Source organism: Elephantulus edwardii, unplaced genomic scaffold (assembly GCF_000299155.1).
Source record: "Elephantulus edwardii isolate Elephantulus edwardi_28Jun2011 unplaced genomic scaffold, EleEdw1.0 scaffold00022, whole genome shotgun sequence".
In the NCBI taxonomy this organism is placed as follows: Eukaryota; Metazoa; Chordata; class Mammalia; order Macroscelidea; family Macroscelididae; genus Elephantulus; species Elephantulus edwardii.
In genome coordinates this window covers 5,382,686-5,399,912 of record NW_006399772.1, presented here as the reverse complement: position 1 = coordinate 5,399,912, position 17,227 = coordinate 5,382,686, and the positions used below count along the sequence as shown (strand labels likewise).

The 17,227-nt window shown below is 38.4% G+C and overlaps 1 protein-coding gene across 1 annotated transcript in view; it reads left to right on the top strand.

The window, feature by feature from the left end:
- Positions 1–17,227, top strand: part of CCDC146 (coiled-coil domain containing 146) — a 115,935-nt gene that overhangs the window by 70,675 nt on the left and 28,033 nt on the right. Inside the window, exons 4-8 of the mRNA XM_006882601.1 lie at positions 8,451–8,508; positions 11,878–12,054; positions 12,324–12,397; positions 13,414–13,641; positions 15,945–16,131. Of these exons, the coding sequence (XP_006882663.1) occupies positions 8,451–8,508; positions 11,878–12,054; positions 12,324–12,397; positions 13,414–13,641; positions 15,945–16,131 (724 nt within the window). The remainder of the gene's footprint in view (positions 1–8,450; positions 8,509–11,877; positions 12,055–12,323; positions 12,398–13,413; positions 13,642–15,944; positions 16,132–17,227) is intronic.

The window sequence follows — 17,227 nt, the reverse complement described above, 5'->3', positions numbered from 1 at the left end:
TGTTACTTTTTTATACCCTCCTTTGGGTTTCTCTCTTTGCTAATAATTCCCCAAATTTAGATGGGAAATTTTAATAACTTCAGGCCACAAAGCCATCTGTTAAGTGGATTTAACATTGTAAAAACTGATTGTGTTGTCTTTATTGCATGTAAGTGTTGATGAAAAGACAATTCTAGGTCCTTAGACCAGCATTTGGGAAGCCACATCCCAAGCCAGCCATTCACCATCAAAGTGCTCACTCCGTCTGTTCTTCAACACTTGGCAGCATCAGGAACCTCACCACCTCCCAAAGCCATCCATTCCAACTCTGCAAAGCGCCAACTTTTAGATTGCTTGTATTGGTTCTGAGATCTCCCTTCTTACAAAGTCTTCCAACCCATGCTGGTTCTGATACATTGTCTCTTCAACTACAAGTCCTAAAAATAAAAATCCTTGGTTGAGATGTCCTTATGAAGAAAAGAAATTATTCTAGAGGAGCTTGGATGTTGCACCATCCTTTATTCAGGAACGTGGGGAAATATCAGACAGGCTTAATTTTTAATATAAATTTAGAAGATTAAGAGTTAATATGTATCTAGGAGTGCGCGCATGCGCGCGTGCACACACACACACACACACACACACACACACACACACACTTGGCCCTGCAGTGTTATCCAAACGGATTAAAAATGCACCATGCATACATGTGTCTATTATGTATTATCAACTTACAAGAGTAAAAATTGATAAGAAATCTGAACTTTAAAAATAGTGGCATATTGAATAATAATGATAATGTACTCCAGAGGCGTTTTCGTGCTGATGAGGGCTCTGGAGTCAGAGCTGGTTTGAATGGCAGTTTGGCCTTTACTGTGTAAGATTATAACACTTCGAAAGGGTTGTAAAGTGTAGAAATGGTATATGTATATGCCTGGCATATAATAAGTTTAGTACATGATAGAGGTTATTTAAGATTCTTTTATTATGGGACATTCATCCAATATAAACATTTAAAACTAGCTATTAAAATCAATAATATCAACAAAGATATTAGAGAGAGATCAGCTGGCCTGGTGGACAGAAAGCGATGCTACCAAGCCAAAGGCGGGTGACTTTTAATCCGTGGCCCTTGGGCCTGTCTTTCATTGTTTTTGTTCAGACATTCCTCTAGGTCGTATAGCCCTGGGGTACAAGTTGCCATACCACAGTCACTTGTGGGTGCTATGAGGCTGAACACTGTGACACTGATGTGTCAGATGCGTTAATGGCTGGTTACCCAATGTGAACAGAGAGTGGGGTGGAGCTCCCTGATGAAAACAAGCTTGGAAGGAGGAGTGGCATCCACTTCCATAATAGCTTGCCTCTGGAAACCCCATGAACCTGGAGAGAGGATCAAAGGCACCCAAGCGTCGAGGACTCTCCTTCATAGGGTCTCTATGAGTCGCCTGCGACTCGACGGCGCTTCACAACAACATTAAACATCAGACAGAATGATCCTTACAGGCAAGGATGGTGAAACTTCATCTCACATACTTTAGGCATGCTGTGAGAAGGGACCAGTCACTGGTAAAGGGACATGGTGCTTAGAAAGATCAAAGTTCAGTGAAAGAGAGGGAGACTCTCAATGAAATGGATTGACATAATAACTAGAACAATGGCCTTGAGCACAGCAGCAATTATGAGGATGGCATAAACTAGGGAATGTTTCAATCTAGTGTACCTAGAGGCGATATGAGTTGGAGCTGTTGGATCATGAAGCTGTTGTCTAATGTGCATCACACCTGTATCCTTTCTTTATAGCTATTCAATCTGTATGCTCAGCAAATTAGTTGAGAAGCTGGACTTTGTGTAAAAGAGTGTAGCATTAAGATTGGAGGAAGATTCATCAACAGCACGTTTTGTGCAGATAACACAGACTTTTCTGTGTTTGTTGAAAGTAAGGAGGACTTGAGGCACTTGGGGCAGAAGATCAAGGACTGCAGGCAAAAATATGGATTAAATCTCAACATCAAGAAAACAAAAATTCTCAGTACTGGGCCAAAAGGCATCGTCATGATATATGGAGAAAAGATTGAAACTGTCATTGATTTCATCTTTCTTGCATCCAGCAATCAGGAGATCAGTAGATGTTGTTGTTATGTGCCATCGAGTCACCTGCAACTCATAGTAACCCTATGTACAACAGCTATGAAGCCTGCCGTAACTCACTGACTCTGACACATCTATTCCCTTTGTCCCAGTTACTGTATCAATCCATTTCATCTGGAGTCTTCCTCTCCTGCACTGTCCCTCCACCCATCCAAGTATGATACCCTTCTCCAAGGACTAGGACCTTTTGGCTGTTTGCCCAAAATATTTGAGATAGAGCTTCAAAACCCGAGCCTCTAACGAGAAATTTGTTTTCGCCCTCTCCAAGATAGACCTATTTGTTTTCTTGGTGGTCCATGGTATATTCAAGACCTTCTCCAGCACCATAACTCAGAGACATTGATTGTTCTATCATCCTAAGTCATTGTCCAACTCTCTGATGCATAGCAAGTAATTGTGAAAACTGTGGCCTGGATCAGGCACACCTTAGTCTCCAGACTTACATCATTGCTTCTTGGAACTTTGGAGAGGTCCCTGACAGCAGATTTTCCCAGTGCAATTTGTCTTTTGATTTTTTGACTGCTGGTGCCAAGCGTGTTGATTTTCTGACTTTTGGTGCCAAACAAGCTGTTACTGTTAACAACTTCAGTCTCTTCTCTATCTATCATAGTAATGCCAATCAGCCCAGTGGTAAGAATCTTTATTTTCTTGGTGTTGAGCTTCAATCCATACTGAATTCACAGTCCTTGACCATCTACAGCAAGCTCTTCATGTCTTCCTCAGATTCAGCAAGCAAGGTTGTGTCATCTACATTAACATAGGTTGTTGATGAGTCTTACTCCAATCCTGATGCTACATCCCTCCTCATAAAGCCCAGCCTCCCAAATGATCTGTTCTGCGTATAGATTGAAAAGGTATGGAGACAGCATGCATCCCTGATGCATTCCTTTCCTGATTTTGAAACATTCAGTGTTTTCTTTCTCTGTTCTGATGACTGCTTCCTGATCTGAGTATAGGTTTTGCATGAGTACAATCAACTGTTCTGGGATTCCCATTCTCCTCAAGGTTAGCCACAATTTGTTGTGATCCACACACTCAAATGCCTTTGCACAGTCAATGAAATATAGATAGACATTCCTCACATACTCTTTGCTTTCTGCCAAGATCCATCTGACATTGTATAGCATTGGGACATTCTACTATGAAGGACCTCTACAAAGTCCTGAAGAGCAATGATGTCAGTTTAGTTATTAAGATTCTCCCCAATTAAATTCACAGTCTGTCCAGTCACCTCCTATGCATCTGAGAGCTACACAGAGAATAAGGATGATAGGAGAAGAACAGATACCTTTGAGTTGTGGTCTTGGGGAATAGTACTATATATCCCAATACCTGCCAAACACTTTCTTGAAGAAAGTGCAACCAGAGTGTTCCTTGGAGACAAAGATGGTGTTGCATATACTTTGGGCATGTTGTTAGGAGAAGTTATTCCTTGGAGAGGGACATCATTCTTGGAAAGATGGACAATCAGCAGAAAGAGAGAAAGACCCTCAACAAGATGGATTGCTAAACTGTATGTGGGCTCAGCCCTGTCAGGGATGATAAGGATGCAGGGTAGGACAAGGTTCAGATCTGGTTCTCACAGAGTCTCTGTGAGTGGTACTCAACTCGGCAGCCCTGAACAACAACAAAACTGCTTTACAAACTCTTAAGTGAGTTTAGCAGTATGGGAAAAAATTTTCATTAAATAAAAAGGGATTTAATTGTCAAATACCCACATCTAATATGATTTTAGTAAAAGACACAAGGAAAATAAAAATCATTATCTATGTCATGGTGGTGTTATTGTGTTTGGTTTAATCAGAACCAACCCAGAGCCAACCCTCCTGCAGATTTTAAAAGGCAATAAATCACAAGGCAGGAGGAGTCTGCCCATCCTTCTTCTGTGGAGTTACTGACGGATTAGAACCATGGGCCTTTGGAATTGTAGTGCAGCTTCTTACCGCTAAACAACCAGAGTTCCATATGATATGGTAGGGATGGGATTATAAATTTTCTTTTTCTCTATATAGAAAAAAAAATGTTAAAGGATAAAGTATTTCCTATATTAAGAGGCAATTGCATAATAGAAATGTAATTAGTTTTTAAATGTCCCAGAGAATTTGCCATTTATGTTTGTTTAGAGCAAAGATCATTTTTCTGTTTATCTTAAGACCGGAACGAAGGTCATATCTGTGGTAGAACTTCATGTCACCATTTTACAACTCAGGCTGCCTTTTTAACTGGGAGATGATAGTGCACCATTGCCCTCTGGTGGCAGTATGCCCACGGCGTGGGATCAATAATTGGGAAAACCTGCCAATGTTTATAGCTGTAGCTATAAAAGTGAAAGTATAAGTATTCAAAACTCTGAAAAATTAATCTTAGCTATGGTTCATACAAATACTTGTATTAGATTTCATGGAGTATATTTATGACTTTAACTTCAATATATGGCATTACAAAAATGTTATAGAAGCCAGTGTGTGCACCTTTGCTCCCAGTGACTTGACGTTGATTGCTGATTTACTGATGGATTTTCTAATTTTATATAAGAATTACACATAATATTCCATATGTTCTGGACCAATTGTAGTAACTGTATCAGTCTATCTCATTGAATTATATTCCATGTAAAGTATTATATAGGTCTACCAGACACCTATATAACATTATGTAGGTCTATAACATTTTATATAGGTCTCTGGCAGAGGTTTCCCACTCTAATATCTTTTGATTTCTTTTTTTCCTCCATGGAAAAGTGATGTGTTTTTTCCTTAACTCCTACTTTCATAGAGGCTGATTATAGCAACTAGTAAGAAGAAATCACTTGCAACTTCAAGCTTTTCTCCATTTATCATAATGTTACCTATTGATGCAGTTGTAAGGATGTTCTTCACTGCTTGCTTCAAGACCTCTTCACTTTCAGCAAGCAAGATTAGCCACTGTCTAGAAATTAGAGGGGATGGGTTAGAATTTTATTGGATTTCATTGAATCTATGGAACTATTTGAGGAAGTATCTTGCCAACAATCAGTGTTACAAGCCATGGTCACATCATATCACCATCTGTTATCAATATACTAATAAGTAAGCTAGAGGAAAAATATGATCATAGCAAGAGAAAAAATGGAAGTATTTTTTTTAAAAAAGACTCGACTTGAACTTGGAGGGATAAAAATAACCATGAAAATGACACTACATGAGATTAACAGCAGATTTTTGTTGTTGCTGTTATGTGTCATCGAATTGACCGTGACTTATAGTGATCATATGCAAAATAGTTCTGAACCCTGCCCTGTCCTGAGCCATTCTTACTATCTCTGACAACCTACCCCCATTAATCCAATTACTGTATCAACTCATCCAGAGTCTTTCTGTCCTGTACTGTCCCTCCACCTTTCCAAGCATAATGTCCTTCTTTAAGTAGTGGTCCCTCATAGCTACTTGCCCAAAGTGTGTGAGATAGACCCTCAAAATTCTTGAACCAAAGAGCAACTAGGTTTCACCCTCTCCAGGACAGATCTGTTTTGTTCTCTTGTCAGTCCATGGTATGTTCAATACTCTTCTCCAGCATCATAACTCAAAGCTATCAGTAATTCTTCTGTCATCCCTAGCAATTGTCCAGCTGGCTAAAACATAGTAGGTAATTGTGAAGGCCGTGGCCTGGATTGGGTGCATGTTAATCTCTAGACTGGCACCATTGCTCTTCAGCTCTTTAGAGAGATCCCTATCAGCAGATTTTCCTAATGCAATTCATCTTTTGATTTCCTAGGTGCTGACACCAAAAAGGTTGATTGTGGACCCAAGCAAGATGAAATTGTTTATAATCTCAATCTTCTCTATCATAGTATTGCCAATCGGCCCAGTGGTGAGAATCTTTGTATTCTTGATGTTGCTCTTCAATCCATGTTGATGACTAAAGTCCTTGACCTTCTGCAGCAAATGTTTCAGGCCCTCCTCCACTAAAGCAAGCAAGATTGTGTCATCTGCTTAACATAGGTTGTTGGTTCATAAAAGCCCAGCCTCCCGATGATCGGTTCCACATATAGATTAAAAAGTTATGGAGAAAGGACACATTACTGGTGCATTCCTTTTTTTATTTTTAACCATGCAGTGTTTCTTTGCTCTGTTCTGAGGAATGCTTCCTGGTCCTAGTATAGGTTTCACATGAGCACAATCAGATGTTCTAGGATTCTTCTTTCTTCTTCTCTAAAGGTTAGCCACAATTTATTGTGATCCACATAGTCAAATGCCTTTGCATTAGTCAATGAAGCACAGATAGACATTCCTCTGGTACCCTACTTTCAGCTAAGATCCATCTGACATTGGTGATAATGTCTCTAGTACCATGGCCTCTTCTAAATCCAGCTTGTATTTCTGATCATTCTCTGTTAATGTATTACTCCAGTCATTTTTGGATGATGTTCAGCAGGATTTTGTTTGTGTGTGATGTTAGTAATATTGTTTGGTAATATCCACACTGTGTTGGATCACTTTTTTTGAATGGGCATAAAAATGGATTTCTTCCAGTCAGTTCTAGCCAGGCAGTTGTCATCCAGATTTCTTGGCACAACCTGGTAAGCATGTCCAGGGCAGCATCTGTTTATTAAAACATGCCAGTGGGTTTTCCATCAATTTCTAGGGCTTTGTTTTTTTGCAGATTCCTTCAAAGCACCTTGAACTTTTTTTTTCATCACCATTGCCACTTGATCATATGTTGTTTTATTAAATTCTTTTGAGTGCAGTGACTATGTACTATGTACTCCTTCAATTTTCTCTTTTTTTATTGATTTGTTTCCAAAGTTCATAGACATTGTGTTTTACACTATTCTTCATTCACATTGTGTTTTATATAATCATTCTCATGGGTTATGTTTTATAAAATTAATCACCATTGATCCTTGCTCCCATCTTTTTTTGATGTTTCCTGTATAATTCCATATTCTGCCCATAGCAACTTTAAGTATTGCAACTCGAGGCTTGAATTGGTTCTTCAATTCCTTCAGCCTAAGAATTAGAAACTGCAAAAGGACAGCTTAGTCAATGTGAAAATATATCCAAACTGTCCAAATGAAACACAGAGAGAATAGAGGAATTATATAACAGTATTAATTTGTCTAACCTATACAGAATTAGGTTAATGAGGGTAAATGTGTCAGAGACAGTGTAACTGACTCAGAATAGAGCAGGGTCCAGAACTATTGTGCAGAGGGTCACTACGAGTTGCAAGTGACTTGATGGCACGTAACAACCACTGTAATATGGGTAATTATCTGTAAGATGGTGCACCAGTGTGGTCTGCAGGGACTTGTGTTGCTAAACCAAAGCCAGTGAGTGTGTCTCTGGCAGTTTGAATCCACCATCAGCTCCTTGGGAGAAAGATGAGCAATCACCTCTTACGTGGCTTACAGCCTCCAAAAGCCCACTGCAGGCTTAGCAATAAATTTGTCCTAATTTTATAATAATGATGTTTTTTAGCACTGTAGGTAGATGTAGAGTCCAAAAAGTGGAGGTCAGGGCTGAAGGGGAAACATAAAGAATAATAAAAATTTTTAAAAATGGAAAGAAGTTTTCCAAACTGTCATAGACACTAGCTCTGGTGGCTTAATAGTAAGAAGATGTGCTTCCAACTCAAAAGGCATACAGTTCAAATCCAGCACCTTCTACAAGGGGAAAAGATGAGCAGTCTCCTCCTGGGCTGTTTAAAGCCTCTGAAAACTCACGTTCAGCTATGAGGCAATTCCTACTCCACAGTACACAACAACATAAACAGAATCTAAAGCCCAAACTCAGGAGACTTGAAGAAAACCTCACCAAGAATCATCACATTAAAATTATTAAAATCAGTGATGAAGAAAATCTCGGGAACAATCTGCAGGGGAAAGGGGAAATACTATATACAGAGGAACAAAGATAATAATTAAAGCTGACGTGTTGTTAGGAATCTTCCTGGATGAAGCATAGGTCCAATGGGGAGTCTCCCAGGAATTAGAAAAAAATTAGACACTTGCTCTGATAAGTGTGTACACGCTCTGCTGTGGGTGAGGGTGAGGGTCCCTGAGGAGATAAAGTGCCTGTATGGCATGTTGTTGTTCTTGATTGCTTTCGCGTTGAGCATGACTCATAATGACTCTATGAACAAAAGGCCTGGAGCCCCTCTACAACTCTCATCCTTTATCAAAGTAGGACCAGGAAAGCCATCACAAAGCACAGACACCACACTAGCTTCACGAGAACAAGCGTGGGAAGAGCATTTTGAGAAAAGGCAGCACAAAGTTATCAGTGAATAACTTAGTCTTTTGCACATTGTCAAGCTTAATTTCTCTCTCTCTTTTTCAGCTTAATGGAAGAAAAAAGCCTCATATTAAAGGAATTTGAGAAAATACCTAAGCCGGGAGTAAGTCTCAGATGATCTAACACTTGTTAAATGAACCTAGATTGAAACACCCATTGTTACAAATACTAATATTTCTCACAAAAATTCACATCTTCAAACACTTGAAAGATCAAAAAATCTTAACTATGGATAATACTGGAAGAAATATCTGCAGATTTTGGGTCAAAGTAATTGTTGATGTTAATGCTATCGAGTGGACTCCAATTTGTGGCAACCCCTTGTATGCAGTGTAAAACTGCCCTGTAGGATTGTGTCAATCCATCTCTTTGAGGGTCTTCCTCTCTTTCACCAACTCTCCACTTTTCCAAGCATGATTTTCCTCTCTGTGGAATAGTCTCTCCTAACAATATGTGAGATGAAGTTTCACCATCTTTGCCTCCAAGGAACACTCTGGCTGCACTTTCTCTAAGTTATATTGTTTGTCCTCTTGACAGTCCATTGGATATTCAATATACTTCTCCAACATCACAACTCAAAGGCATTCATTCTTATTCTGTCATCTGCCAATTTTCAAATGCATAACAAGTAATTGACAAGATCATGGTTTAAACCAGATGTACCTTAGCCTTTAAACTGACATCACTGCTCTTTAACACTTTGGAGAAGTCCATGAAAATAAGATTTACCCAAGGCAATACGTCTTTTGATGTCTTGACTGCTGGTGCCAACAGTGTTGATTGTGAATCCAAGCAATTTTTTTGGCATATAAATTTGACTGTGTTTATTAGACACTAAGTGTTTATTGAATCTTCTGTAGGAAAGCAATTAGGTGGTTGGTACATAGTTTTGCTGTAAATAGCACCTTAATAGCTTCCTGAGAATCTCAAACTTGCTACAAGAAATTGTTATGAGGAAAATGATCTCTTTCTGCAAAACAAACCAACCTACAATTTAATGGCATACAGCAACAACCATTTGTTAGTCTTCCTGTTCCTGAATTTTTCTGATCTGATCAGCCACCACATGGCATTCTAGTTGGTCTAAATAGGCTTACTAATATATCTGAAGATGTCAACTGTGGTTACCAGATGTTGCAATTTATCACCTCCGAAACCCAAACAGAGGGTCACTATGAGTCAGAATCAACTGAACAGCAGTAATATAATGAGAACAGCATCATCAGAGAGACACTCCTTAGAATAACCAACTATGTAAGGTCAAAAGTGTGGCACTTGTCAAAGGGCAAATCCCAGAAGGCAGGAAAGGGCAGGAGAGAAGGATTAACATAAATAAGAAACTTAGAGAAGAAGTAAGGGGCTTATAATTATATCTTGGCCATTATAATTAATGTTATCAAACAAAATGTGTAGGAATGATTGAGTGGAAAATAAATTTATTTTGTAAACTTTCACTCAGATCACAATATAAGTAAATGCACAATACAAAATCTTGTTTAACATACCCATGGAAGCAGCAGTGAAGAAGTCAAACAGCAAATCTACAGCAAAAGACCTATTTAATTATTAAAAAGGAAAGATGCCACTTTGAGGGTTGAAGTGCCCCTGACTGAAGCTGTGGTACTCTTCCTCGTCAGTCACCTCACAGTCATGGAGGAAGCTCTGGGGGCATAGTGCATAGGGAGTTGCTCTGGTAACCTTGAGGTCGTGCTGCTGTGATGCTTTGAACTCACCACCTTCTCTGAAATATGGGCATCCTCCTTCCCTGTGACGTACAGCCTCAGAAACATGCTGGAGGGTCAGCTGTGAGTTGGTTCCAACTTGGCGACAATGAGGTTTTTTTAGTTTCATGTTCGTGGAACAGGTGGACAATGAATAAGGAAGACTGTAGAAGAACTGATTCATTTGAATCAATTAATTGATTCAATTGATTAGTTAATTGGTTCCGTTTGGTTGTGTGGGTAAACAATATTGAATATACCATAGACTTCCAGAAGAACAAACCAACCTGTCTTGAAAGAAATATAACCAGAATGCTATTTGGAAGTAATTATGGTGAAATTTCATCTCACTTGTACATTTTTCATGCAGTCCCTGGAGAGAGACAATTTGCTAGGTAGAAGATTAGCAAAAAAAAGCGGAAAACCCTCAACAAGATGAATTGGCATGGTAGCTGTAACAATGAGGTTAAACAGCAAGGAATAGGAAAATGGCACAGGATGGGCTGTGTACTGTGTACTGTTCTGCTGTGCATGGTATGGTTACCAGTGAGAAGTGATTCACCAGCACCTAACGACCATCATTAAATAGTAGAAAGATCACCACCATTTTCATGGCTTCTATCTTCTGAGCGGTTCTGTTTCTAAGGTGTATTGTGACCATCCCATTTAACTTAGCATAAAATATTATTACTTCTATGTAAATACATGTAAACACCATATGTAACACAAATTTTCTAGGGGAAAGCATTTTAAACTTAACTCCAGATTGTATCCTCATGGAGTTTAAACTTTGAAGTAACAATGAAGAACAGAGAACTTAAAAAACTCCAAACAGTCTAAACTGATCCGTCCACCTGTAGTACTGGAAGACATCTCTCCCATAATTCTGACACGCCCCCAGATAATCACATTGGGACCACAAAGACATTATGAAAGTTTGAGTTGGAGTACATTTAGGAACTTCGTATGTAATCTAGCAAAGTCAGATTGATAGCAAAGGGAGGAGTAAGGAGTGATATTCCAAACATGAACTCCCTTATCTTCAGTTTTCATTAGTGACTTGGGTAAACTCTAAATCAGATAAATATTCAAAGATTATTTACAACAGATTTTGTCAAATATCAAAATTCCTAAAAAAACGTGTTGAAAATTTTCATTAGTAAGTTGTTGTTGTTGTTTATGTGCTGTCCAGTCACTTGCGACTCATAATGACCCTACATACAGCAGCCCTAAACTCTGCTCTGTCCTGTGCCAATTGCACTGTCTCTGACACTCCCATCCCGATTATCCCAGTCACTGAATCAATCCACCTCATAGAAGGCCTTCCCGTCCTGCGTTGTCCCTCCACCCTCCCAAGCATGATGTCCTTCTCCAAGGACCAGTCTCTTCACGTGTCCAAAGTATGTTAGACGGAGCCTCAGAATCCTTGCCTCCAGGGAGCTGCCTGGTTTAACCCTTTCCAGGATGAATCTGTTTGTTTTCCTAGCAGTTGTTAGTATGAAATAAATATTAACAGGAAAAAATAAAGTGGAAAAGAGAACTGGTGAAAAGTAAGAGTTCAAATCTAATGAATAATAGTGAATGTATTTTTTAAAATAAAGATGTCAAATTATAAATGACATCACTCTGTGATTAGAGTTTGTGAACAACAAAACAAATAGAATAAAAATGGGTCACATTTTATTCCGTTTTAAAGTAGATAAATGTTTGCTCTGAATGTGTATAACCTCCTAATTGTCATGATTTTGAAGGAGATGGAGAAGAAGATGAAAATATTGAGAGAAAGCACTGAAGAATTACGTAAAGAAGTAATGCAGAAGAAATTAGAGATTAAAAATTTACGAGAAGATTTGATGTCTAAGCAAAAACAAGCACTAAAAGAGCAGAAAGAACTAGAAGAATTGTTGGAATACCAGATTGACTTAAAGGTGTGCTATACTTATACTGGATGTACCATTATAAAGGGAATCTGGGAGGATACCAACAACATTTGCTATACTCAGTTATTTCCTCTTGAAAATAATAAAAACCTTCTCTCTTAGAAAGTCATTTTGAGTAGTGCATAGAATAACCAAAGCTTCCCTGTGTAGTGCAAACCTTATTTTTATGTCTTTTTTTCTATCTTATTTCATCTGCTTCTCTTAATTGCTTCAGCTCCAAGACTATATAGTTTAACTTGATTCTGTTTCTTTATCAGGATGACGTGGTCCACAATCAGTCTATTCCTGTACAGATTGGAAAAGAGATTGAAAAAATTACACGCAGAAAAGTGTATGGTTTAATACTGTTATTTTTAATCTTTCCCACCACTCCTTCCCCAAATTATATGTATGCACTGAAGTGAGAAAATTAACCACTGGGCACAACAAATTCTGTATAATACCCATCAAATGACTGTTATAATTTTATAAATACCTGCTTTTTGCCTTGCCTGAATTGTATATATCAATCACATTCAGTAAAAAAGAAGAAGAAAATAGTGTGGTAATAACATTTGGTGACAAGTATAAGACAAGATTCTATTTCAGATTTATAAATCTTATTTTCATCGAGCATTCCTACTGAATTTAATAAAACTACGCAAGGGGTAAATGATTTGAATTGTATAGAATTTCATGGTATGTCAGCCAGCCAGCAGCTTATAATCCACATGAGAGCTGCCCTTTACTTTGACACCTGTTCAAGTGTAAAACATCCTCAATCATTCAAAGTAGATTTGAGCTCAGAGGTAACTAAGGAAATTATTAAGTATTACAAGAACAACAACAAAAAAAGATACAAAAATTCTAGGGAAATTATAGGATTGTTCCAGTATGAAACTTAAAAGAACAAGATAAATATAGCACAGACTAGTAATGGCTATTAGAGTCATACGCACCAGAATCAAAGTTAAGAGGTCAATTCTGAGAGGCTGGTGGAGAAAAAGATGGGATGCCAGGAGGTAAAGGCATTTGGTAGATTGGTGGGACGAGATTGGTAGAGGGAAACTGGTAGGAGGAGAAAGATGAGAGAAGCTGGGGAAATGTTTACACTCAGTGACCCTCAGTAGAGGGATCTGAGTCCTAGTCATCTGTAGCTTTCACCACATTTCTGAGCTCATTACATTTATAACTAGCTTTTCAGCTGCCTCATCAGGAATTTTGATTAGGTGAAAATAGCATGGGCTGGGCGTGAGGCAAACATTGTTTGGTGTATTGTACATTTTAACTACTAAAAATTGGAAGGAAAAAACAATGCACATATATATGGATGTGTGTTAATATGGTTTGTGTATGTTCACCCCACAGTGAAATGGAAAAGAAAAAGATGGTCTTAGAATGTGAAGTGAAGGAAATAAATGACTCCCTAAAGAAAATTGAAAATAAAATTAACGCTGTAATAGAGGAGAAAGAGGATGTAATTAAAGAAGTTGAAGGAAAACGAGCCTTACTTGAAATAAAGGAACGAGAATACAATCAATTGGTCAAACTCTTGGAATTAACTAGAGAGAATGAAGCAGCTTCACTAAGTGAAAGGTTAGTTACATTTCAGTGTTCTGTCATCTAAACTTTTCTTGGATTTCTGTTTAAAAACTTAACATAAATTTCCAGAGTTTTCAGATAATTCAGTGAATGTTCATGTAGAATTTAAAATGGACTTTTACCATTAATTTAGAAATATTAGTAAATAAAGGAATTTCCCCCCCCCTTTGTTTGAAACATTCCCCCGCCTCCAGATTCTGTGTACCTAAATCCCAGACATAATCTGCTATAGATTGTGAATCTGAAATGTGCTTCTAGAAACTTAAGCCTCTGGAGTGTGCTATTTAAAGAGGTTTTCAAGAAATTGAATGGATCTTTCAAGAAATTGAATGGATCTTTTTAGACAGTTATATTCCCCGCCCCCCCAAAAAGGAACAATTTTGAGTTTTTTCCTAATAGGAGACTGTTGTTTCCTGGGGGGTTATACATCTTCTTTTTTTTTTTTATTTTCTTTTATACTGGCTTACTTAAAATATTCATATACATTGTTTTTCACACTGAAATAATTTCCATTTCCTTTACCCACCCCTCCCTCCACACACTTATGATTTTTAAGTAAAATGTCAGGAAACTGGGACTTCTCTCTTGGTCAAGGTATTATTATATGTAGGATTTGTGTGCTAGGAAACTTGGAAGACAACGAGCTACCTGGCCAACTGATTGGAAGAGATCCATATTTGTTCCCATTCCCAAGACAGCTGATCCATCAGAATGTGGAAAATATTGAACAATATCATTAATATCACATATAAACAAAAATATTGCTAAAGACCGTCCAAAAATGGCTGCAGCAGTACATTGAAAGAGAACTGCCAGAAGTTCAAGTTGGGTTTAGAAGAGGTCATGGAACCAGAGAGATCATGGCTGATGTCAGATCAATCTTGGCTGAAAGCAGAGAATGCCAGAATGTCTGCTTGTGCTTTATTGACTATGCAAAGACATTTTTGACTGTGTGGATCATAACAAACTATGATTAATATTGTGAGGGTTGGGAACCCCAGAACACTTAATTATGCTCATAAGGAAACCTATACTTGACCAAAAAGCTGTTGTCCCAAAAGAGAAAGGGAACACTGCATGGCTTAAAATCAAGAAAGGAATGCATCAGGCCCATAGGCTTTCTCCTTATCAATTCCGTCTGTATGCTAAGTAAACCACTTGAGAAGTTGGACTCTAAAAAGAGAGTGTTGTGCAACAATGAATGATTTTTTTTTTAAAGGGAACTAGGGGCTGGGGAGGGAAGGGCGAGGGGGTAAAATGTAAATGAAAATCTAACTTTTCTGTAAATGTTCATTAACATTACAATTAAAATAAAATTGTATTTAATTTTTTTTTTAAAAGAAGAAAGTGACATCAGGCTAGGAGGAAGATTGAACAACATCTCACTTTATGTAGATGACACAACCTTGCTTGGTGAAAGTGAGGAGGACTTGAACCTCTTGCTGAAGAAGATCAAAAACTATAGCCTTCAATACGGACTACATCTAAAGATCAAGACAAAAATCCTCTCCACTGGACTGATAGGCAACATCATGATAGAGTGAGAAAAGATTGAAATGGTCAACTGTTTAATGTTACTTGAATCCACAATTCCTTGGCACCAACAGTCAAGAAATAGAAAGATGTATTGCACTGAGAAAGTCAGCTGTCAGGGACCTCTCCAAAGTATTGAGCAGTGATGTCAGTTTAAAGGCTAAAGTGTGCCTGATGCAGGCCATTGTCTTTCCCATCACTTGCTGTGCTCCTGAAAGCTGTACAATGAATAAGAGTAATAGAAGAATTAAAGCCTTTTGAGTTATGGTGTTGGAGAATACCACTGAATATCCCATGAACTGTCAAAAGAACAGATATGTTTTGGAGAGAGTGTATCCAGAAAGCTCTTTAGAGACAAGGATGGTGAAGCTTCATCTCACATAATGTGGGCATATTGTTAGGAGGGACTATTCCTTAGAAACATCAGGCTTGAAAAAGTAGAGGGTCAGGAAAAGTGAGGAAGACCCTCAACCAGACGAATTTGACACAGTGACTGCAACAACAGGCTTAAGTATGCCAGAGATAATGAAGATGGCACAGGATAGGACAAGGTTCAGATATACAGTTCATAGAGCTGTTTTCAGTCATACTTGACACATAGCAATGACAACAACATATGACTCTAAATGATTCCAAGTCACAAACAAAATGGATTTGGGCCTTGTTTATGATTTAAAATTTGAACATGAGAAATCGTCAGTGTGTATGTGAGGAACATGACGGACTGTTGATGCCAATTCTTTTTTCGACTTTTCCTGAAACAGAGGCATCTTGGATCTCAATCTGCAAAACTGTCTCATTGATAAGCAGAGCTGCCATGATGAACTTTCTCGTAAGCAAAGAGAAAAGGACCGAGATATTCGGAATTTAAAGAAGATGGAGCTGCTGCTGAAAGTGTCTTTGGATACACTTGCTCAAACTCAAGCGATGCATCAAAGGCTTATGTTAGAGGTGGGTGGTGCACCACACTAGAAGATGTTTATTCTTAGTGCTTCCTTTCAGAGTAAAAGTGTTTTACAAATTTACGTTTGTTCTAAATGTCTTAATTATAGAGAGTTGCCATTACAGATAACCGCAAGTAAATGACTTTAATAAACAGAAATTTATTCCCTTAACATCTAGGAGACTAGAAATCCAAAATCAGGGTACAAGCATTAGGGAAAGATCTCTTCTCTCTGCAGGAAACTCCTTGTTTCTTTCAGCATTTGCAGGCCGTGCATCCTCTGGAGATCTTCGTGTGTCTGGGTCTTCTCTGATGTCAAGAAGCTTCTGCATGCAGAGAACAAAAGTACCTAATTATTTGGTGATCCTGAGAGCACTGTGAATGGGTGAGGGAGTGTTGCGTTGCGTTCCACCCTTAATCCTTTCACAACTCTTTGGTTTATCAGATTATGGAGAAGCATTCCACAGCTTCCGCATTATATCATCATGCATGTATTTTGAGAGACAAAATTAAATTCATAAAATCTATGGAAAAAGAATGAAAAGTAACAGAAAAAAATTTTTAATGTATCAAACCTATTATTGTTGTTGTGTACTGTGGAGTCAGATCATAGCATCTATAAACTTGTCTGGTGTTTTACTGGCAAGAAGCTGCGCTGCAATCCTGAAGGCACACTGTTCGAATTCACTAGCTGCTCTGTGCCATTAACTGCCTTTGAAGTCCACTGGATGGTCAGCTATGGACTGGATCTGACTCCACAGTCATAGTATGTTATTGTTTTTATATGCCCTTGAGTCGCCTGCGATGTATAGTGACCCTGTGTACATTAGCTGTGAACCCTTCCCTGTCCTGAGCCAGTCTCACTAACTCAGACACACCAACCCCCATCGCCCCAGTTACTGTATCAATCCATCTCATTCGGGGTCTCCCTCTCCTGTGGTGTCCATTCACTCTCCCAAGCATGATCTCTATCTCCAAGGACCCTTTATTATTAGGAGACCATCTTCTACAGTAGCTGCTTCTATGTGGGCTTCTCAAAATAAATACTTACGTCCTTTAGGACGTAAACTTTGTCCTGAATTTCCCCCCACTTTCTCTTTTAGT